The sequence below is a fragment of the Leopardus geoffroyi genome, chromosome B3 (assembly GCF_018350155.1).
Source record: "Leopardus geoffroyi isolate Oge1 chromosome B3, O.geoffroyi_Oge1_pat1.0, whole genome shotgun sequence".
NCBI lineage: Eukaryota > Metazoa > Chordata > Mammalia > Carnivora > Felidae > Leopardus > Leopardus geoffroyi.
This window is the reverse complement of record NC_059337.1, coordinates 27,853,256-27,877,968: the sequence shown is the minus strand read 5'-3', so window position 1 is coordinate 27,877,968 and position 24,713 is coordinate 27,853,256. Positions and strand designations below refer to the sequence as shown.

Below are 24,713 nucleotides of genomic sequence, written 5' to 3'. Positions count from 1 at the left end.
GTTCTTTCTTTCTGTCTTTCTTTCTTTTTTAATTTTATTTTTTATTTTTTAAAATTTACATGCAAATTAGCATATAGTGAAACAATGATTTCAGGAGTAGATTCCTTAATGCCCCTTACCCATTTAGCCCATCCCCCCTCCCACAACCCCTGTAGTAACCTCAGTTTGTTCTCCATATTTATGAGTCTCTTCTGTTTTGTCCCCCTCCCTGTTTTTATATTATTTTTGTTTCCCTTCCCTTATGTTCATCTGTTTTGTCTCTTAGAGTCCTTATATGAGTGAAGTCATATGATTTTTGTCTTTCTCTGACTAATTTCACTTAGTATAATACCCTCCAGTTCCATCCACGTAGTTGCAGATGGCAAGATTTCATTGTTTTCGATTGCCAAGTAATACTCCATTGTATATATATACCACATCTTCTTTATCCATTCATCCATCGATGAACATTTGGGCTCTTTCCATACTTTGGCTATTGTTGATAGTGCTGCTATAAACATGGGGGTACATGTGCCCCTTTGAAACAGCACACCTGTATTCCATGGATAAATTCCTAGTAGTGCAATTGCTGGGTTGTAGGGTAGTTCTATTTTTAGTTTTTTGAGGAACCTCCATACTGTTTTCCAGAGTGGCTGCAACTGCTTGCATTCCCATAGCTTTTTTAATTCTAAGGTGTTTATGGAGGACTGGAGTGTGTAGGCAGATGTTTGAGCTCTGTTCACATCCCAGTAGAAAACAACGTAGATAAATCACTTTCCTCAGATAAGTTGTATTTCCCTAGAGAAATTGCTAAAAGTACATTGCTAAATCAAATGATATACAAAGTCAGTTGATACGTGTTACTGTTGTCCTGCTAGTGTAACCTGTTCCTTGCGGATACTAGAAGGAGGCAGGTACCCTAGTGCTGGCTGCGTTCTTCTGCACTGCCCTTTTCACTAAGTGTTTTTTAGTTTTTTAGACAATGTAAGCTGTCTTTCTTTTAGAAACAGAGGAGCTCTGCCTCTCACTGTTATTAAAACACATTCTCTTGGGGCGCCTGGGTGGCGCAGTCGGTTAAGCGTCCGACTTCAGCCAGGTCACGATCTCGCGGTCCGTGAGTTCGAGCCCCGCGTCAGGCTCTGGGCTGATGGCTCAGAGCCTGGAGCCTGTTTCCGATTCTGTGTCTCCCTCTCTCTCTGCCCCTCCCCCGTTCATGCTCTGTCTCTCTCTGTCCCCAAAATAAATAAACGTTGAAAAAAAAAATTAAAAAAAAAAAAACAAAAAAAAACCAAAAAAACACATTCTCTTAGTCGTGAATGGGTGGCAACTGTGGTAATAAATCAGGTTATTCTGGGGTTCTGTGATCTTGGGTTTGGATTCTGTCATGTATTATTTTGGAACCTTTGCACTGAAACTGAAAAGAAAATAGTATATATGATACTACCTCATCTAGAATATATATCATATTGTATGTTATGGTTCAAACTGGTGGTATCTATATACGTTAATTAAGGAAGGAAAATTCCAGTTTCCTTGAATGAATCATTGAGATTTTTAAGAGGAAGATCTATAGATTTGCATATTCTTATTCAGTAGCTATGAAAATGAATTGGGCAAATATGTAAATACATGTACTATATATATGAGATAACCAAAAATGTTTGAGCTGTACTCATTGATGAAATTTTTACATAATTGAATACATTAACAAAATAATTCTAGGTATTTGAATGTAATGTTTTTTCCTGTCAGATCTTAATTAGCTAACGATTTCAGGGTGAATGAGTAGTCCAGACAGTCTCCCCTTGCCCACACTAACTACCCACTGACCTCCATTCCTGCTGGTTGATAATTACATGGTACCAGTTGTTTCATATCTTGCATATCACTCTTGGTGTCCCATACATATTTTTGACTAAAATGTGTTGTAAGTATGTCAAAGATACATGGTCCCTGATTTACAGTAGTTTGACTTGTAAGTTTTCAACTGTACGATAGTGCAAAAGTGATACACATTCAGTAGAAGCCATATTCGAATTTTGAATTTTGATCTTTTCCCAAGTTAGCAATATGTGGTACAATCCTCTCTTTTAATACTGGATGGCAGCAGCAAGCCTTAGCTCCCAGCCATGTGATCACAAGGGTAAATAACCAATATACTTATTATAGCCATTCTGTTCCTATACCATTCTGTTTTTCATTTTCAGTACAGTATTCAAGAAATTACATGAGATACTCAACACTTTATTATAAAATAGGCTTTGTCTATTTTGTCCAACTGTAGACTAAGTGTTCTCTGCATGTTCAAGGTAGGGTAGGCTAAGCTATGATTTTTGAATAGGTTAGGTGCAGTTTTAAAATGCATTTCAACTTATGGTATTTTCTATTTATGATGAATTTATTGGGGTATAACACCATTGTAAGTGGAGGAAGATCTGTACTTACAATATACATTACTTGTTCTCTTTTGCCTGGTATCAGATGAAAGAATTTTCCTACATTTTTATTCCCAACCCATAATATTTTGATCCCTGAAAGTAAATATTCATTAGTATATAATGTATTAAAAAAATCTTACTTATCTGGAATCTAGTCTCGAGCCTTCACTTTTCCATCCTCACTTATAAAAATAGAACAAAAGCAAACAAAAAGGCAAACACCTTAAACACAGAAGAAGCAGTTCCTTAGTAGCTGGCATTACCTGACAACGAAGAAAATCTAACACTGTCCCATTTACTTGGTGGTCTCGAGTTCAAGAACTGGAGTACTTTATTGATTCAACTTCCAACCCATTGAGGGCAGGTCAGGAGATTTAATGAGCAAGGTGGTGGGAGCCAGTAGCCAGAGCTTTGCTTCAGGAGCCTTGGGGTACAGAGCAGGCCCCTCAGGAGAGCAAGGAGGTGGGGGATCTCTAGCCCAGCTGCCCTATGTAGAGGGCAGAGGGTGTGAAGGATAAAAATTACATTTTGCTTTGGGACATGTATCTGTGTTAGAGTACCTCAAAAGTCATATGGCTAAATCTATTTTATTACTTCTTTGAGGGGAAAAATGTTTATTGTTTAATAAACCAGTTGTTTATTTAGATTTACGGACATTGCCACAATGCCAGGCCCAGTGGTGATTCCTAGGCCATTTAATCATTAAGTGTTCTCTGAATTTAACATCTGTAGTAGTTGTGTATTGAGGCATTGGGCGGGTATATCTGTGAGACAGTAAAACAGTTGTTTTGTTCAACTTGATGTGTAAGAAGAAAGAGAGCTTCATAGTGTGTCATAGAAAGGTCTCCGCCAAAAACAAGGCTAGAGTTAAATTACAGTATTGAAAGGTATTATGATGGCATCTAGAAATTTTGACCCTCTGGAATGCTAACTTGTGTATTTACTTGAGGTTTTGTTGTATTAAAACAAAACTTTTAAGAGTTTCTGATAATAACCAGCAAACTTTGCTTGCTTGAGGTTGCTTTCCTTTTTGTTTAAAAATTTTTTTTATATTAAATGACTTCTATTTCTGTCTTTTTTGTTTGGTTAGCCTTATTAGAAAGAAGGCTGCAGGGCTGGAATCAGCGGCTACAATAAGAACCAAAGTGTTTGTGTGGGGACTGAATGACAAGGACCAGCTGGGCGGCCTGAAGGGCTCTAAGGTATCCCTCTCTGCCTGAAGTTCCTCACCTGACACTCACCTGTCATCACCTGTCATTACATGATCGAGGAGGATCTTTGCTGGTGCCTTTGTCCCAGAGAGGCTCAAAAATAATCAGACCTCTTTGGAGGTTTTTATGATGGTTTACCTTCTATAAGTTGTTGTGTAAATTGGCTTTTCTAAAGAAATTCTTGATATGAACTTGCAGACATTATCAGATTTAGTTTCTATTAAAGCCTATGTCCTTAGAAAATAGTGCACTTCAGATGTAGTGGTATTATTGCTATTTTATAAACTAGAAAATATACTTTTGGAAAGATTTGACAAACAGATGAAAATTATAGACTGTAATTATATTTTGCCTTTAGTACAATAAACATTTTCGCTAACCATGAACAAAATAATGTGTAAAAAATGCCGTAGTGGCATAAAGATGAGCAAGACGTCATTTAAAGACTAGGTACAACAAATGATGCATTTGAACTAGGGTTGAATTCAGCATCTGTTATGTTACTTAGTGTCTCTTACCCAAGGAGCCACAAAACAAATTACTCGAAATTTAGTGCCTGGAAATAGTTTCCCTTCTGATGAGTGTCTCTGCCTTTCAGTATTCTGTGAGACTTCACTCATCATAAGATCCCTTATTAACTTGCATTGTTGAGAAGCTGATAAAGTTAGAACTCATTTTAAATCTCCCCTTTCAAATACATCAAATTTTCATCTTTATTTGAACATCCTTGAATCAGTTTGTGTTTTAAAGCCCCAAGGCTCCATTTGGAGGTGGGCAGGGGGCAGTAAGCTCTGGGAGTCTCAGTTGTAATGGTGTGGGAGTGTATAGAGGACTTGTTGGAGTTTGCACGTGAAGCATAGATTTGGCATTCCATGGTTATGATGAAGATTCTTTCTGGTGCTGGAGTAGTGATTATCTGATAATTTTGGGGAATTATAAAGATAAAGTCTTTAAGAATTTTAAATTAAGTCATACCCATACCAATGGGAAATTGAAGCACATAATTTCTGAGAGATGTCAGAATCAATAAGAATGAGCCGGAAGTGACATGAAATAAAATGTTTACCAGATGCTGGGTTACATCTTTACATTGTATATATTTTATTTTTCACCTTTTATTGTGGAGCTGTTCAGACATAGCAGGTAGAAAGAATAGGGACCTGAGCCCTCATGTTCCTGTCCAGCTTCAACCGTTAACAGTAGAGGGTCATGGTTTTTGTCTTTATTTATTTTACACCTCCACCCCTGTTTAAAGTAGATCTCAGCATATCATTTCATCTTTAGAATACTGTACTGAATCTCTTAGAGAAAAGAACATCTTTGGTTAATATAACCATCCAAATTACAAAGTTTACATGTAATTTTAAATGTGTAAATAAAATTGTTTTTTTCCTTCTTTTGCTTAACAACAAATCCTGTTCTAGATAAAAGTTCCTTCGTTCTCGGAGACACTATCTGCTTTGAATGTAGTACAGGTGGCTGGTGGTTCTAAAAGTTTGTTTGCAGGTATGATTATTCTTACACTAAAAAATTTTTAAATTATGCTTAGCACTAAAAACATAGTTGTTATGTTGTGAAAAGTGAGTCCTATCCTCCTTCTTGTTCTTTGCAGTGACTGTGGAAGGGAAGGTATATGCCTGTGGAGAAGCCACAAATGGCCGGCTGGGGCTGGGCATCTCTAGTGGGACTGTGCCCATCCCTCGGCAGATTACAGCTCTTAGCAGTTACGTGGTCAAGAAGGTGGCCGTTCATTCAGGTACCAGGCCAGAGTTGGCACTTGTATGCAGATAAGCCTTTTGCTCATGCTCTGTAAATAACTATGGCCCTTAAATATTTTTCCTGAGGGAGTCCTTGCATTCCTTTTCAAGTTTTACTTAATTGTTAAGAATAAAAATTGGATAATGTAAATCTCCAGGTGGTCTAGCATTTATTGTTGGTACACAAGGGTTTTTAGAGACCAGTAGTTGTAGGCATTCCAGGCGTGTGGGGACTAACCCTCCAAGGTATGCATTTCCAGTCTAGAAGCAGTGGTCACTGGTTCATGACATCTTTGAAATCATCATGTTCTGTGCTTAAATATAAGCTTGAATATCTTTGTGAGGAAAGAGCCTATAACTTTCCTCAGATTTTCAAAGTGTCTGTGAACCCTAGTGATAAGAAAGATCCTCTGAAAAAATCCCACTCCCTCAATTTAGAACCTTTACTGAGAATTATTCGAAAGCATTGTGTGAGGCCTCTGAGGAATGGAACTAAATTAGATACAAAACTCAGTTCATGCCTGCACTGAATAGGTTTGGGTTTAACCCCATATAAAAGCAAGTCCAAACAGTAGTGGCATGAGCAGGATAGAATTTTACTTTTCTCCTCTGTAAAAGTCTGGGGCTGGGGTCCAGGGCCAGTATGGTAGCTGAGTGCCCACGAGGAGCATAAGCATAGGCTCGCTCTTTCTGTCCATCCTTGATAGATGGCCATGCAGCTCTCCTGGGTGAGCACAGACAGGTGTTTCCTCCAGCCCACTCATTCCCTCTAAAGCAGTTTTCAGGAAGCCTTGCTTACTTCTGTCATGTCTCTGTCACCATCTTCTCTGGACAAGGGAGTCTGGGAAGTATACTTTTTAGCTGAGTGTATTGTTACTCTCCTTGCTGTGGGTTCTGTTGGTAAAGAATAGGGCAGAATGAATGTTGTGGGGGACTGGGATCTCAGGAGTTGGCAGGTACACAGGTGACAGAAAATGCCAGTAAAGATAGTGCTGTTCAATCATGGGGCAGAGTGGATGGACTGGGACAGTGGTCCACACTGGGGAAGAGCATGAGCATGAAGATTGAGTACAGTGCCTTAATTGTAAATGATACTGTTTTTGCTTAAATAACTTCACTGTTGGTGTGCATTTTTCTAAAGCTTAATTGCCAGTACGTTTGATAATTTGCCTAATCACAAATGTACTTATTTCTACTTTTTTTCCATCTGAATTTTGATCTTTTGTATATTTAACATAACAGGAACCCCATTATTAAATGGCACTGTTTTCTTCTTCATTGCAAGTAAAATTCTTTCTAGGATTTCAACTTTGTAGTTTAATAAAAGTTCACTTACTTTATGTATTTGTCACCCTGAAATGTTGATCCTATCTACTCATTTATTCAGCACATATTCATTGAGCACATACTCTATGCCAGGTAGACTAAGTAATTACACTGTGAACTTTTTGTAATGCAACTTTGGCAGCCCATATCTGTGTGGATGTTGCAGGTGGCCGGCATGCTACGGCTTTAACGGTTGATGGGAAGGTGTTTTCCTGGGGTGAAGGTGACGATGGCAAACTTGGACACTTCAGCAGAATGTAAGAATATTTTCCTCATTACTTGCTAGTAAGAAACTGTTACTGATAATAATAGTGAACATCTTTTGGTAGTTATTTTGCAGAAAATTAAATAGGATAGGTCATTTTTGAAAATGGAACTTAAAATACCTATTTGTTAAAAATATCTGTGCATGTGATTTGGCCTCACATGATCTGTTTTAATGTTTGATTGTTGATCTACAGATGTTTGACTAAATGTGGATCAGTGTTGATGTCCTTTTTTTCTTCTTTAAAAAGACTTGATCAATTATGGGGAATATTATTTTATCTTGCTTTAGGAACTGTGACAAGCCACGGCTTATAGAGGCCCTGAAAACCAAGCGTATCCGAGATATTGCCTGTGGCAGCTCGCACAGCGCAGCCCTCACATCCAGTGGGGAGCTGTACACCTGGGGCCTTGGAGAGTATGGCCGGTTGGGACATGGGGATAATACAACACAACTGAAGCCCAAAATGGTGATTATACACATTTTTGTTGCTTACAGAAAACTTACCATCTGCTGATTTCAAGAGAAGATAAGCTTCGAGTCTAGGAAAGTTCATAAAGACATGTGCATTATTGGCTTTCAGTCTGTGGAAAAAATTTCCCTTGTTTTTTCAGTGCCTGTGCTTGATTCTGTTTTTAAATTTGTAATTGAGTAGGTCAAAGTCCTTCTTGGTCACAGAGTAATCCAGGTTGCATGTGGAAGTAGAGATGCACAGACCCTGGCTCTGACTGATGAAGGTGAGCTGCTGCCAGACTCTATGTTTCTGGGTGGGTAGGAATATCATGAATGCTGGCCTGAAGTACATATTTTTTGAACCTAGGTTTGGTATTTTCCTGGGGTGATGGTGACTTTGGAAAATTGGGCCGAGGAGGAAGTGAAGGCTGTAACATTCCCCAGAACATTGAGAGACTGAATGGACAGGGTGTATGCCAGATTGAGTGTGGAGCTCAGTTCTCCTTGGCTCTCACCAAGTCAGGAGTGGTATGGACTTGGTATGTAAACTCCCTGTCACCCATCAATGTGTCCGTGTCCATGTAGACAGTGGTGGGACCCTGTACCCCATGCCTACCCTGGAGGGATGGTTAACTCTTCATTTTCTTACTTATCCAGGCATCTTTGTTCTTTTATTTATTTTGACTTAGGATTAGTGACAATATTATAATAATAAATTTCTCATTGTAACTCGGTCATTTGGGAAAGAACAGTAGAGAATTTTTAGCCCAGCTTGTCTTTTCTGTTTAGATGAAGTTTATATAGAGGGTTTCTTCTTCCTTACCATGCCAGAAGCCTAGTGATCAAATGGACAGAAAGCAGATTTTTTATTTCTTTGATCCTGAAAAAGTTCACGTCTGTCTTGTGAAAGCTTATTTTATTAAATTTAAAAGGAGTAGGGCGCCCAGCTGACCTTGTGACAGTGTGATGGGCCTTTGCTTGAGTGTTATGACTCAGCAGCAGCTTGAGGAAGAATTAGACCTGAGAGGACTTTTAAGAAGCATTTGAAATTGTCATGTGTTCAAACTCTTTATATAAAATCTACATCAGTAACTTAAGTGTTGTACAATATATGTTAAGGATCTTACTATAGAATTAGTGAATTAATTTGAATTAGTGATATACTATTTTATAACATAATTTCAGAGACCCTAGGCACTTAGTCTGATGTTAACATGTTGGCTTTAATGGGTGTTTTCCTGTGGAACATTACCTGATGATAACCATATATTAAAATGCACACTGTTGACTTTCTTGCAGGGGGAAGGGGGATTATTTCAGGTTGGGCCATGGCTCTGATGTGCATGTGCGGAAGCCGCAGGTGGTGGAAGGGCTGAGAGGGAAGAAGATTGTGCATGTGGCCGTCGGGGCCCTGCACTGCCTAGCCGTCACAGACGCAGGGCAGGTAAGCTGAGGTGACAAGTCCTTGTATCAAAAGTGTAACTTATGATGAAATGAAATGAAATGATGAAGAACTAGGAGGGTGGGCTGTGCCCATTTTGTTCCTGTGTGTATCTGTCCAGTTGTAAGCATGGGCAGGGCACCCAGTAAAGAGTTGTTGACCATGTATTACAAAGTAGTGGGTTTTCCTGCTCTAAAATCCACCTGTAAATGAGAAAAGATTATTGTCATGGAAGGTACTCCTACTGCTAAGGTGTTAGCAGTGTTTCACTTTAGAACTTGATAGCTGATGGAGAGATATACGTACATCATTTTAGAAATAAAGTCATTCATGACAAATATTACTCCTCCATGACAGGCTCATGAATGTTATATTTTAAAAATTCATTTATGACAACAAATTAGCATACTGTTTTTAAAACAAAATGACTTAAAATTAATTATTCCTTCTAGTTCTGTAAAGCCAAGAAGTGAATTACTGGAAAAGTGAAAATACTGTTTTTGATCATTTTTCTTTGCAAAATAAAGGAAAAAAATAAGTATTGAACCTTATTGAAGAGGAGAATCTCCCTGCTTCCTAAAACAAAGCCAAATAGATGAATTCATTGGATTGATATTAAGTAGATACTTATTGATAGTCATTAGAAAGAATTTTGAAGTAATTTTAGAGAAAATGTTCGAAATGTTGAAAAATTATGTTTTTGTTCCCTGTAACAGGTTTATGCTTGGGGGGATAATGACCATGGCCAACAGGGCAATGGTACGACCACGGTTAATAGAAAGCCCACACTTGTGCAAGGCTTAGAAGGCCAGAAGATCACACGAGTGGCTTGTGGGTCTTCACACAGTGTGGCATGGACTACTGTTGATGTGGCAACACCCTCTGTCCACGAGCCTGTTCTCTTTCAGACTGCAAGAGACCCTTTAGGTGCTTCATATTTAGGTAACACAGAATTGTTTTTAGTATGAGATCCTTCTGTATGGTACAGCAACATTCTAGATAGAATATTTAATAAGACCACCAGATTAGAGGTTGTAGCACTGTGTTAACTGCATTCTGAACCAAGATCACAAAATAATCACGGTACTCTGATTTTTGCATGCTGGAATGAAAATTTTAAAAGGAAGTACTGATGCTGATTCTTATATTATGATCAGGTCCACTCTGACAGTGCTGTATAATAACTGCTTGACATATTTAAGCACTGTGCTGGGCTACTTGGTATTTTCAACAGCTCTATTCAGGTATAATCAACAAACTGTACATATTTAAAGTGTAATTGCTGTGAGCTTTGACATGTTTGTGCCTGTGAAAGCATCACTGAGTCAAGATAAGTGAACACAGATATATCTTTTGTGCCCCTTCTCAAGTTCCCTTCCTCCCACAACTCCTGACTTGTCTTCTGACACTATATATAGATTTGCATTTTTTAGAGTTTTATATAAATGGAATCGTACAGTATATACTTTTCAAATCTCACTTTTTTCACTCAGCATAATTATTTTGAGATTCTTCCATGTTGCATGTATCAGTAATTCTTTCCTTTTTATTGTTGAGTAATATTTCACTTATGGATATACTGTAATTAGTTATTTATCACCTGTGGTGATAATAATACCACCTCCATATTTTTGTCTACACTTGGTTTGGTCAGTCTTTATAATTTTAGCCTAGATTTGTATAGATATGTAGTGGTATTTCATTGTGGTTTTACTTTGCATTTCACTGATGACTAATGATGTTAAGCATCATGTTTATTTACTATCCAAATATATGTTTTGTTGTAGTGTCTATTCCTATCTTTACCGTAGTTAAAACTAGGTTGTTTTCTTATGATTGAGTTTTGAATGTTCTTTATATATTCTGGATCCAAGTCTTTTGTCAGATACGTGACTCGCACATATTTTCTTGAACTATGGCTTATCTTCTCATTCTCTTCAGGTCAATTTTAAAGAGCAGAAATTATTACTTTTGATAAAATCTATTTGATCCAATTTTTTTTAAATGATTCATACTCTGGGTGTTATATCTAAAAAAAACCTTTGTGTACTCAAGGTCATAAGATTTATTTCCTGTGTTATGTAAGATCTTTAGTTGTAGATATTTAGGTCTATGCTTGATCTTGAGTTAAATTTTATATATTGTATGAGATGTGCATTGAAATTCTGTTTTGGAGGCATGTGTGTGAATACCCAGTTGTTTCAGTTGCATGTATTGAAAAAGCTATTCTTTCTCCGTTGAATTGTCTTTTGTACCTTTGTCAAAAATCATTTGTCTGTGTATGTGTGGATCTTTTTCTGGATGCTCAGTTTTATTGACTTTTGTGTTTTGATGCTAATACCACATTGTTTTGATTACTATAACTTTATAAAAGACCCACATTCGGGCTGTGGTAATTCTTTAGCTTTGTTCTTTCTCAGATGCTGTTTTGAGTGTTAGAATCAGCTTGTCAGTTTTTATGAAATAGTCTTCTTGGAATTTTGATTGCATTGACTATGGATCAGTTCAGACATCTTCGTAATATTGAATCTTCCAATCCATGGATGTAGCATTTCTTTGCATTTTTTGAGGTCTTTAATTTTTCTCAGCAATATTTTATAGTTTTACTCTATAAGTCTTTGTCGTATTTATCCCGGAGTATTTTATATTGTTCATACTGTTATAAGTGACATTTGAAAATTATTTTTGTTCCTTGTGTATTATCTAGAAATACTCAAGTTGGCACTTTCTAATATATAGAAATACAATTGATTTTTTTTTAAGGCAACTTTATCTTTCTTTATTCTAATAGAAATGTATTTTTTTCTCCTCTGTCACTCATGAGGGGACATTCAGTCTCCAGCATCATCGGCTTTTATAATTATCTGAAATGTGGTCTTCTGGCTTCACCATTTATTAGCTGTATAAACTGGGGCAAGATCCTGAGCCTTCCTGTGTGCTGTTTCCTTTTCTGACATAGATGAAACTGGGGCTTGACTGTAGTCTTATCTTTTCCAATTTATATTAATCAGGGGTTCCATGTGGGTCTGTTTAACTTACAGCTCTTTTCATGTCACATTATGTTGTTACATTTTGACATTGCCCTTTCCCATCAGCACAGTACTCTGGAGAGTCATCCATGTTGTTGCATGTTTCAGTAATCCATTCCTTTTTATCACTGAGTACTCTTCTATGTTTTAACTATTCACACACTGAAGGACATTTGGATTATTTCTAGTTTTAGGCTATTACAAATAAAACCTGCATGAATATTCACATACAGGTGTTTGAGTCTGTCTTCTATATCTGGGATAAACCCCCCTTGGTTTTGCAGCTTTTTGGTTTTTAAAATTTTTCTCTGTTGTTTATCTGCTTTTAGCTGTCTGTTCTCATCTTCATTAGTTCTTTCTTTATGCTTGCTTTATGTTTATTTTTTGTCTAGTTTCTTGATCATCTCATTGATTTGAGACCTTTTATTTTTCCTAATGTAAACTTTTAATAGTATAAATTTTCCTTTCAGCACTGCTTTTTAGCTATAGCTCACAAATTTTGATATGTTGTTTTTTCTTATTCACTTTTATATATTTTAAAAATTCCCTTTTAGACTTTGTTTTGACTTATGGGTTATTCTTTGTTAGATTCAGTTTGCTAAAAAAATTTTTTAAGAACCTTTTCCTCTTTGTTCGTGGTAGATAGTGGTCTGTACTTCTCAAATAATGTCTCTGTCTGGTTTTGGTATCAGGGTCAGGGTAATGCTGACCTCATAGAATGAAGTGGTAAATGTTCCCTGCTTTTCATTTTCCTTTTAAATTTGTGTATAATTGGTACTCTTTCAATAGAATTCATTAGTGAAGCCATATGGGCCTAGTGTTTTCTTTGTGGGGTTTCTTTCTGTCTTTTAACCACAAATTTAATTCCTTTAAGGGATACAAGGTTATCTCTTTCTTTTCTAGTAAGATTTATGTCTTTGATGGAAGTTGTCCTTTCATGTAAGTTGTTGAATTTATTGGCAGTATTGGCTTATTTTCCTTTTAATATTTGTGGAATCTGTAGTAATGCCATTTCTTTCATTCCTTATATTGGTGACTGTATCTTCTCTTTCCAGTTTGTCTAGAGGTTTATCAATTTTACTAATTTTTTTCAAATAACAAATGTATAGTTTCCTTGATTTTTCTCTATTGTTTTTCTGTTTTAGTGATGTGTACTCTAATCTTGTTAATTTGTTTCTTTTTCTTTTGATTTAATTTGTTCTAATTTCTTATATTAGAAGCTTAGGTCATTGATTTAGGATCTTCCTGCTTTTCATATGGAGCCATTTACTTTTCTCTCCTTAATTATTTGACTTTGTAATCATTCTGTCAGTTATCCTTTTTATCCCTTTGCTTTGAAGTTTTTTGTTTTTAAAATCTAATTTGTCCCATATTAATATAGCCACTCCAGCTTTCTTTGATCAGTGCTGTATAGTATATAACCATGCTATTCCATGCACTGTGACATACTATATCTTTTTCATCCTTTTCCTTTTAACGTATTGTGTCTTTATATTAAAAGAAGTTTCCTTGGGGTGCTTGGTTGGCTCAGTCAGTTAAGCATCCAACTTTGGCTAAGGTCATGATCTCATGGTTCATGGGTTTGAGCCCCATGTTGGGTCCTGTACTGACAGCTTAGAGTCTGGAGCCTGCTTCAGATTCTTTGTCTCCCTTTCTGTCCCTCCCCCACTCATGCTCTGTTTCTCTCTCTCTCAAAATAAATAAACATTACAAAATATTTAAAAAAATAAAAGAAACTTCCCTTTAGGCAACATATAGTTGAATTTTGCTTTTTAAAATTTGTGCTGATAACCTCTAACTGGGGGTGTTTAGTCCAATTACATTTAATATGATTAATGTATTTGTTTTAAATCTATCATCCTGTTTTTTTTTTATCAGTCCTCACTGTTCATTGTTTTCTTTTTGCCTTCCATTAAATTATTTTTTATATTTTTTCTCCTTTGTTTTCTAGGAGTGCTAACATACTATGCTATTTTACTGATTGTTTTAGAGTGTATATTATACACCTTTAACTTATTATAGTCTATCTTTAGATGTTACACTATTTCACATATAGTATATGAGTTATATAACAGTATATTCTATTGCTTCCCTCCCAGACTTTGTGCTGTTGTTGTCATATTTCTGTGTAGGTTGTAAACATCACAGCATCTAAAATTAATTTTCTTTATTAAAAAAATCTTTTTATGTTTATTTTATTTTTGAGAGAGAGAGAGAGAGAGAGAGAGAGAGAGAGAGACACAAGAGCATGAGCAGGGGAGGGGCAGAGATAGAGGGAGACACAGAATCTGAAGCAGGCTCCAGGCTCCGAGCTGTCAGCACAGCTTGACAGTCAAGCAGGACTTGAACTCACTAACCACAAGATCATGACCTGAGCCAAAGTTGTACGCTTAACTGACTGAGCCACCCAGGTGGCCCTAAAATTAATTTACTTTAAACATTAGGTTATCAATTCAAATGTTTTAAATAATAAGAGAAGAATGCCTCTATATTTACTCATGTAGTTGCCATTTTCAGGGTTCTTCATCCCTTTGTGGAAAACCATGTTTCCATCTGGCATTATTTTCCTTCTACTTGAAGGACTTCCTTTTTTATGTTTTATGGTGTAGATGTGCTGGGGATTTTTCCTGTCAGCTCTTAATGTCTGAACTAGTCATTATTTTGCTTCATTTTTGCAATTTATTTTAGCTGGATATAGAATTATAGGTTGACAGTTTTTTCTTTTAGTTCTTTAAAGAAGACCCAGTGTCTTCTAGCTTGCATTGTTTTCATTGGGAATTTGCTGTTATTCTTATCTTTGTTGTTCTGTACATAATGTGTCTTTCTTCTCACACAGTTTTGAGACTTTCTCTTTATCCCCCTGGTTTTGAGCAATTTGACTACAATGTGTCTTGGTACAGTTATCTTCATGGATCTTGTGCTTGTACTTCTTGGATTTTTGGGTTTATAATTTTCATCAAATCTGGAAATTTTTCAGATTTTTTTCTTCAAAAAATTGTTTTTTCTGTACCTTTCTCTTTCTCCTCTTTTGGGAACTCTGGTTCTCTATGTATTAGGTCTCTTGAAATTGTCCCATAGGTAATTGATGCTCTGTTCATTTTTTGCTTTCTTTTCTCCTCAGTTTCATTTTGCATAGCTTCCATTGCTATGTCTTCAAATTCACTAGTTTTCATTTTCTAATGTGCTGATTATGTCACCAAACTATTTTAATCTCAGACATTGTAGTTTCCTTTCTAGAAATTTGATTTGAGTGTTTTTATATCTTTCATATTTCCATTTCCCCTTTTGAACATACATAATATAGGTATAATAAGTGTTTTAATTTCCATGTCTGCTGGTTCTGACATTTGTGTCAGTTCTGGGTTATTTAGATCCATTGATTTTTCTTAATATTTATGAATTGGGTAGTATTTTCCTGTCTTCCTGCCTACCTGGTAACTTTTAGTTAGATACTGTACATTGTGAACTTTACTTTGGATGTTGCTAGAGATTTTTGTATGTCTGTAAGTCTTCCTGAGCTTAGATACAGTTAGGTTACTCTGAAACATTTTGTTCCTTTTGGGTCTTGGTTTTGGATTTGTTTAGTGGCTTCAGACCTCTTATTAGTCTGGGGCTGGTTATTCTCCACCACCGAGACAAGATCCTTCTGAATACTCCACTTAGTGCCCAGTGAATCATGGGGTCTTCCTGTGTGGCTGACGGGAGCAAGTGCTATGCTTGTCCCTCTGTATTCTTCAAGATGGTGCACTGGGCCTCCAGTCCTTTCATGTAGTTCTTTCTTTGACTTTGGGAAGTTTCCTGTCATGTAGGCATGTATCACCTTTTGCTGCATCCTCAGCTGGGGTGAGTGAGGTTACCTGCACAACTCCAGAGCAATATCAGGGCAACTCTCTCCTCTCTGCTTCTGTTCTATGAACTCTGACTATATTGGCCTCCCTGACTCTGAGGTCTGCCCCCTTTATGCACGTAGACCACTGTACTCCACCTGGTTCCCTTCCCTTGGCTGAGGCCTGTGAGCTCTTTGGGCAGTGAAGAGTCGGAACATGTGTCTAGTAAGACTATTTATTGGTGAACATCTTGTCTTCTCTCCATTGTTTTGTATTTTTTTTTGTTTAGCATTTCAATGGTAAGTAAATACAGGCAGTTATTGTATTTTCATAGCACATATATATGTTATAAATGCATTTAGCAAAAATCTGCATATTTTTTTTGCAGTTATAGCAAAGCTTTGATGAAAATGGCTTGTTTTTAGAAGTATAGATAAATAGGTTGTTTGTTTTTGTTTTTGTTTTTACTCTGGGAGACCATTAATGAACCTAATACCTGATCTATGAAATAGCAAAATGCAGATTACAGTGTGTTTTATAACTAAACTGAAAGGTCAAATAGGAATAGAGCAAACTCTGATCTTTAAAGTTGAACCCACACTTTATTTTCCTTTTTCAGGTGTGCCTTCAGATGCTGATTCTTCTGCTGCCAGTAATAAAATCAGTGGTGCAAATAATTCTAAGCCAAATCGCCCTTCTCTTGCCAAGATTCTTCTGTCATTGGATGGGAATCTGGCCAAACAGCAGGCCTTGTCTCATATACTTACAGCATTGCAAATCATGTATGCCAGGTAGGCTTGTTGGCTAACTTTTGAAATCCTGTAGTTATGTAAACTTTGAGTTTCTGTATTTTTGTTTGATCATATGTCTAGGAGACTGTTGTGGTGTTATCTTTAAATGCTGTGAGTTTTAGTTCATATACCCGTAGATAGTGAATGATGGTATCTTCGTGCTTTCTTTAATGGGGAATGAAATAGGAATCAGAAATCCAAACTTAAAAACATTTTGTTATTCTTTATGGTGAGTAAACTCTAAGCATTACTGTTTGAGGAATGATACTGATGTGTATTGATACGAATATGCAGTAATGTTTAAGACCACTGGTCATCTGCTTCACTCAAACACTTGATAAGGCAGAGTTTTGATAATACTATCTTTCCAACATTTTGCTGCTATTTTCTCAGTCTGAATAAGTTGCCCGTCTGTCATGGTTATGGACTTGATGAGTAGAAATAAATTACATAGGAAAATTAATTTCAGACCAAAGTCCAACTCTGTCATTGAGAAGATGTTTAGTCTTTGCAACTTTGTGTGAAGCACCCTTGGTACACAGCTCTCAGTAAATAAAAAATTATCCTCAGCCTCTAACAATAAGCCTAGAAGATTTCTCAGGGAAATCCAGGGGTTTATTCTTGTCTGATTTTTATGTTTGATATTTTTTCACCTGTCATCACTGTGGTCATTCAGATAAATAAGATCTTAAGTAAACATTTTAGCTTTTAGTTGATGAATATTAGCTCATTAGTTTCCCAAAACTCCTTTATGTGTATCCTATAAAAATGAAAGCATCATTCAGTAAGGGCTTGTCCCTGCCCCTGACTCTTCTGTCCTGCAGTGGTAAAGGGCAGTTCACCACAGGCCTGGCTTTCTCTCCTGACAGAGATGCGGTGGTCGGGGCCCTCATGCCGGCTGGCATGATCGCCCCAGTGGAGTGTCCCTCATTCTCCTCCTCGGCACCTCCTTCTGATGTGTCTGCTATGGCCAGTCCTGTGAATGCAGAGGAATGTGTACTGGCTATTGATATTGAAGACAGACTGAGTCCAAATCCATGGCAAGAAAAGAGAGGAGAGGTAAAAATAAATAGAAAAGCAATAAAGCAACATTAGATCAAAAAGGAAATGGTAGCTACTTTGTATCTAGAGAAGTATAAGTCATTCTTCCACTAATTCAGAGTGCTTTTGTGCCTACTTCTGTGATTTTTGGCTTGGATTAGAAAATATTTTATTTAAAAGGATCTTTTTAGTGCTTAAGTAGAAATAGATTTATTCATTTAAAAAGTTGCTAAATGCAAATCCATCGTCCTTTATCTGCAGTTCTGACACCTTAAAGCTATTTTGGGGAAAAACCCAACTTGAAGAGTTGTGAGCTCATTTTAATCTTCATGTGACCCATGTGACCATTGTGAATATTAATAGGTTTTCATGGGAATATGAATGTGCTTGACTTTGCAGGGTTGCCCTGTACCCCACTGGAGCTGGTGGTGTATGCTCCTTGCTAACCTCTATAACATCTGTGACATTCCAGATGACCCAAGGGGTTTGAGATCAGGCTTTTTGAAATTGTGTGGGAAGTGTGCCATGTTGCTGAGTTTTTCCTTTCCTTGTATACTTTTTAAACTAGATGATCTCTTCTGAAGATGCCATGACCCCCTCTGCAGTGACCCCATCTGCTTCCTCAGCTTCTTCTAGACCATTTATCCCAGTGACGGATGACCCAGGAGCTGCCAGCATCATTGCAGAAACTATGACAAAAACCAAAGAGGTCAAAGGGATTTCTTCTTTAACATTTTATTTGGAAATAATCTTAAATGTACACAAAAGTTGGACAAATAGTACATAGAAATACAACACATTATACTACCATATACCGTTCACCTAGGTTCTCCAGTTGTTGGCATTTCTGAACCATTGTGGGGGAGCTGTAGGGCACAATCCCCTTTCATCCTCAAGGCTTTAGTGTGTATTTCCTGAGTGTCAGGGCATTACATTGATCCAGGATTACTTTCTAATCCATAGACTTAATCAGGTCTTTGCTCATTGTTCCAATAGTGTCATTTATGGGTTTAGAACCCATCTCAGGGTTGTGTGTTGTCTCTTTAGTACTCAATATGGGACATTCTTTAGTCCTTCCTTTTGGCTGGAACACCATACGAAGGATGTAGAGTTCTTTTCATTGCACCCCTCTGGGGTATGTGCATTGTTGATTTGCTGCATTACTAGTGATACTAATTCTTATCACTTAAGAGTATCTGCCAGGTTTCTCTACCAGAAGTTAATAAGAGTGTATTAGTAATTATTCATGAGGAGATACTTTGAGACTGTAAATACCTATAAGTACCTTGTTCCTCATCATATTTTTACCCACTAGTTTCTAGTATCTGTTGATGATTCTAGCTGAATTCGTTATAACTGTGTTGTCACATGATGATTTTTCAGATTTCATCATTCCTTTTGGAATATAATTGTTGCTGTTCTTCTGTGAGAAGCTCCCTTCTCATCTTTGTCTGTCTGTCTATCTACGATGATATAAAGTAGGATGGGATCCTACTTAATGACAAACATTACTATCCTCATTTGACACCCCAATTATCCTAGACTTGGCCCTTGGGAGACCTTTTTGGCTGGTTCATTTGTCCTGACATGTCCCCATAATTTTTGAGCACTTCCTTACTTTTTGGTACAACAGTGTGTTCTGGACTTATCTTTCATTTGCCCTGTCCCTGCTCTGGAATCACCCATTTCTCCAACGATCCCTGATTCCTTTTAGTAGATCATAGAATTTAGAAACAAGATCTGGAAACTTGGTAAGTTGACTGCTATAGGATGTTCTTGGTTTACACCTTCTCAGCAAACATGCACGCATCTGAGCATTTTTTTTTTCTCCTTTAGCATCTTATCTTTATAATAAACACCATGAGGGCTACCTGGGTGGCTCAGTCAGTTAAGCGTTCCACTCTTGATTTCAGCTCAGGTTGTGGTCTTGCAGTTCATGAGATCGATCCCCATGTCAGGCTCTGTGATTGCACCTTGGAGCCTGCTTAGGATTCTGTCTCTCCCTCTCTCTACCCCTCCCCCACTTGTGCATGTGCTTGTACACTCTCTCTCTCTCTCAAAATAAGTAAACGAGAAAACCCCCAGCAAAACCATGAGTAGTTCAAACCACTATTTCAGCTTAGAATAAAAACCAAAAAACATTTTCAGTTTTAGTCCAATAACCACAGGATTTATCTTTGCTCTCTCCCTTTCTGTATTTAAAGTATATAATCCTTTTATTTGTCGCTGGATTGATTTGCTCTTTTGTTGAGGGTTTTTATAGCTGGTATTCATAAAGGATACTACTAATCTATAGTTTTCTTATGATGTCTGCCTGGTTTGTGTATTTGAGTAATACTGGCCTTAGTGGAATGAGTTGGGACAGTGTTCTTTTTTACTGTTTCTTTTTTAGAATAGCTTGAAGGGTTAGTGTTACTTCTTCTTTAACTATTTTGTAGAATTTTATGTGTCCCTTTAACCTGTTCTCATCATTTTTTGCGTGTTTCCTTGCTTTCTGGCACAACACACAGTTCTAGTCTCAACAAAATGATTTATCCTCCAGCCCAGAAATCAAATGTTTCTCTAGGAAGTCTTGGTTCTTTTCAGTGGAGAATGGCATTTAGAAGGCAAGATCTGGGCCTTCATGTCCTCATTTAAGTTGGGGTGTTGATGTTCTCAAGCATTCTTAGTGGACAGAGCTAGGGAATAAATGTGTATGTGTATGTATATACACACAATAGATATGTATTCTTATATTTATTTATATACCTACATATCTTGAAAACCACTGGTTCACAACAGTACAATCAATTCTAATACCAACACAGGATTCATTCTTCTTTTCTCCCCCTCTGTATTTATAACTCTCTTCTCTGAAAGTGAGAAACCTGATTCCTATTATTGGCAATTTATTTCCTCTTAGGTAGCCAGCCTCCCATGTTGGCTGCCACACCTTGCCCCACATGGATACCCCCTTTTCTCCACACAGCTCCTGACACTCAAAACCAGAAGTAATCCCCAATGGATACCCCCTTTTCTCTGCACAGCTTCTGATACTCAAAACCAGTTTGACTTCTGCTCAACTGCTTGATTTGTGACCTCTCCCTCACCTCCTAAGCTGGCTTGCCAAAGCAGGGACCCATTCTGTCACACCAGCCACCCCCACATGTGGACACCCTCCCCACCCCCACTTAGGTGCTCCCTATGCTTGGCTATCTTACCCTGCTCACACTCTCTCCCTTCTTTGGGGACAAACATGCGTTCTTTTTTTTTTTTTTTTTTTTTTTTTTTTTTTAAGTTTTTACTTAAATTCCAGTTAGTTAACAGTGTAATATTAGTTTCAGGTATAAATGATAGTGCTCATCAAACAAGTGTACTCCTTAATCCCCATCACCTACTTAACATGCATTATTTTCAATTACATTTGGAACTCTTGATTTATTATTCTATTACTACTGGCAAAAATATGTCCTATGGAAATTATTCTTAACCATCTGTGGTAATAAAAAGATTGCCATTTATAAATTAGGTGGCTAGACTCAGCTTCTCATACTTCATGATCTCCTATGGTGAAGGTTTAATGCAGAAATTATCCTGAATTATATAAAATTTTTGCTTTTAGGTAGAAGAGGGATTTCTTTCCTACCAGTTTATTTAAGAGACATAGGCACTAACCAGATTATACCCCTAAATTCCTATCATTTCAGTTTTGGTTTGAGTCATAAATAAATAAATAACATAAAATATAAATGTAAATAAATAATTTTCATATTAGTATTAGGTTAGTATTAATCACGTGTTAATATATTCCACTGAATGCTTTTGCTGCTCTTCAGTGAGTGAGATTCTGTAATGGCATCATTTCTGATGAACTACACTTAACGATTCTCTGGGTCTCCATGCAAAGGTAGGAGCAGGGTCCATTTCTTTAAAGGGAGGAACTGTGTTCCTAGCACAGAGAAGTATGGTGTCCAGGGCCTAAGTCTGTGGAATTTGCACATTGGGTATGTCACATTTCCCTTAAGTTTCCTATGTGGGGCTTGTGCTTCCTTTATCTAGTTTCTTTTTCTGGAAAGGTTGGCACTAGTTTTGCTGAGATCCAGAAAGCAGAAGAGAAAAGGAGAGGCACATCTGGGATCTTGTTCTTCCCCTAATGATCCAGACTCTGGGGAACTAGAAGGTCCTGTGTTGTCCCCCATTCAGCACAGGGTCTCAGTGATTCCCATTCCCTCTACGTTCAAAAGCTCTGGGATTTCCCACCTCTGATGGCTCCTTGTTCCTTTCTATAAGTCACACCCCACTACAATCCCCAAGAGGCTCTTAGGTGTTGGATAGCAGGCTGTGAGGCAGCAGTCCTGGATGGGACATCCTCACAAGGTCAGAGGCTGCCACAGGCAAATAAGGGGCTCCTTTCACCTGCTACAGAGGAGGGAGAGGTAAATGATGACAGGTGTGGTATGTTCTAACTGACATACTGTGAATGAGAAGTAAGAGGAGAATATCTATTTTCATTTTCAAAGTACCCAAGGAACAAGAGATAATGGATACTGTGTTACATGCCAGCCAATAAGTCCCTTTAAAGCGATTTAGAGATTCTAGGAAAGAGTTATGTAGAGAATGTAGGCAAAACATGTAAAAGTACAAATTTAGTTGATAGAAAATCCCCAAGCATATCTTATGAATCAGGGAGGGGTAAATTGTATATGTTGTGACTTCATTCCAGGCCGTCCACCTATGATTCGAATTTGGTCATAGTATAAATTGTCATTTATTTATAGTTTACGCATGCCTTTTCATAGATATTATCAGTATTTTGTAAAATAGTTAATTGGTCTTGAAAGCATAGTACATGGTGGTGGAAATTTTAGAGGTCTGTCCTTTCTTAACCTGGCATTTCATGCTCTTAAAGGCTAAAGGCCTCAGAAAGTCCCTTATTCATCAGTAGTAGTCATGTATTCTTTGAGTTTATGAGTAAACTGGTGACTATTTCATAATGTATCATTCCTCATTTTAATTGTTGGACTTTTTAGGATGTTGAAAGCCAAAATAAAGCAACAGGCCCAGAACCTCAGTCCTTGGATGAATTCACTAGTCTGCTCGTTGCGGATGACACTCGTGTCATGGTGGACTTGCTGAAGTTGTCCGTGTGCAGCCGGGCAGGGGACAAGGGCAGGGATGTGCTGTCAGCTGTGCTGTCTGGCATGGGTACCGCATACCCACAGGTGAGCCATGTGATGGGTGTCGTGGGCTCCTCTCTGAGGGATATGCTACTGTTGACATCACACCTTCTCTCGTGCTTGATTTTATTCTAGGAGATAGCAGTTCAGAAGGACTCCTTGTAAACAAGCCCTTTCTCTGTCCTGTGTGCTGTGGTTGTCCTCACTGTGCCTTCTGACATCATTTTGGTATTTTTTGCCGTTTAGAAATTTCTGATTTTTATGAAGTTGGATCTGCCAGTTTTTTTCATTGATGGCTTTTGGATTTTGTATTATGCTGAAAAACTGCTTGTCTATGTGGCATTATTTAAAGAAAATTTCCCAAGTTTCTTCCAATTATTTTTATGATTTCATTTATTATATTTACATTTTTGAGCCATCTGGGATTTATCTTGATATAAGGGATAATGTAGGGATCCAACTTTATTTTTTCCTAGATGGCAAACTTGTTGTCTGACAACCATTTATTGAATAATAATAAAAATCCATCCTTTTCCCAATGATTTGAAAAACATTTTAATCATATTTTAAATTCTTGTATATATTTGGGTCCATTTATGGACTCTTCTGTACATTAACCTATTATGCTTTAAAATAGTTTTAATATTTGGTAACATGGGGTCCATCAGGATTTTCTACTGTGGTGGCTAGCTGAGCCATCCAGTATAGTGGCTTCCAGTCACATGTACCTATTGACCACTTGATGACTAGTGCACCTGAGGAACTGAAGTTTTCATTTTATTTAGCTTTAATTTAAATGTGTATAGCTACATGTGGCTAGTTTAGGGTATAAAGTCAGCATCATATCAGTACATCTTAGAAATTGGATTGATCAGTCCTAAAACTTTTTGGCTTCCTAACGACTCTTTTATTTATCAATGGCCTTCTGCCTTTTTAGAACTGGCCACATCAGGGAGTCTGATGCCATGAACTCTGTACAGAAATGTAACCTGTGTTTTTCTAGACCTTATATCACTGCCGCCCAAATGAGAAAATACTTAAGTGTGGTTGAGTGGTCTTGAAAACATAGTAAATGATTTGGTAGTTAGTAAATTAAATGTTTTGGGGCTTGTTATTTCTTAATCGTATTCAGGAAGAACAGGAGGTAGGTTTCCTACTTTCTAGTTTTTTAAGGCAAGGTACTTGGCACAATTCTGAGATTGAATCAAGATGAATTGCCACAAGCAAAAGCTTTTTGTTTTTTGTTTTCTTGTGTTTTTGTTTTTTTCACAAGTTTATTGCATTTGTGAGAGGAAAGGATATGAATGAGGACATGGATTTAAAGTAATAATGCCCAATATTTAGTACACACATATCTGCCAGGCCCAGTTGTAAGTGCATTCTCAGTATAGATGGTAGATGTTCTCTGTTTACAGATGAGGAAACTGAGGCTCTGAGACGTTGTCCACTGGCTGTGGACACTCAGGTTGCTGGTGGGTGGGAGAAATGGGACTGGACCCTGAGTGCTCTGAGGGAAAAGCCACATCTGTGATGCCTGTGTCACCCTCTTCTTGTTGACCTCTCCTGGGGGAGTGATGGGATTTTCAGAGGAGGATTGTGAAGCCCAGAAAACTCCTGGTGGACTGTGTGGTAGGTGTTTGATGCTCCCAACATGCGTGTCCCAGTGATGCACACTAGGTTTAAGGGGAAACAGAAGCAAAGATAGGATTGTCTTCAGACTATCCTGGTCAGGGGCAAGATGCTGGTCCTGTGTCACCCCAACCTAATATTTGGGACTCTTAAAAGAGAGATGTCTGAATTTATAGTCCTGTTACCTAGATAACAGTGATATTAGTTTGTCATTAACAAAACTATTTACTAAGCTAATCTATTTGTTATCTAAATGTGAGGAAAAATAGAGGAGAAAAATCATTTATTCCTGGAAAGTATGGAATACACAATAGTTTTTTTCTCTAAATTTCAAAAATTTTCAGGCTCTTACTGCTACAATAACATATTC

At 37.4% G+C, this 24,713-nt stretch overlaps 1 protein-coding gene across 7 annotated transcripts in view; it reads left to right on the top strand.

Annotated features, from left to right (window-relative positions):
- HERC2 (HECT and RLD domain containing E3 ubiquitin protein ligase 2) overlaps nt 1-24,713 on the top strand; it is a 273,658-nt gene that overhangs the window by 198,314 nt on the left and 50,631 nt on the right. For all 7 annotated transcript variants that reach the window (XM_045448942.1, XM_045448938.1, XM_045448941.1 and 4 more), the window contains 13 exons: nt 3,508-3,619; nt 5,053-5,134; nt 5,241-5,384; nt 6,878-6,968; nt 7,268-7,445; nt 7,632-7,713; nt 7,797-7,968; nt 8,729-8,873; nt 9,587-9,812; nt 16,346-16,517; nt 17,387-17,576; nt 18,127-18,267; nt 22,568-22,759. In XM_045448942.1, coding sequence (XP_045304898.1) covers nt 3,508-3,619; nt 5,053-5,134; nt 5,241-5,384; nt 6,878-6,968; nt 7,268-7,445; nt 7,632-7,713; nt 7,797-7,968; nt 8,729-8,873; nt 9,587-9,812; nt 16,346-16,517; nt 17,387-17,576; nt 18,127-18,267; nt 22,568-22,759 — 1,927 coding nt within the window. The remainder of the gene's footprint in view (nt 1-3,507; nt 3,620-5,052; nt 5,135-5,240; nt 5,385-6,877; nt 6,969-7,267; nt 7,446-7,631; nt 7,714-7,796; nt 7,969-8,728; nt 8,874-9,586; nt 9,813-16,345; nt 16,518-17,386; nt 17,577-18,126; nt 18,268-22,567; nt 22,760-24,713) is intronic.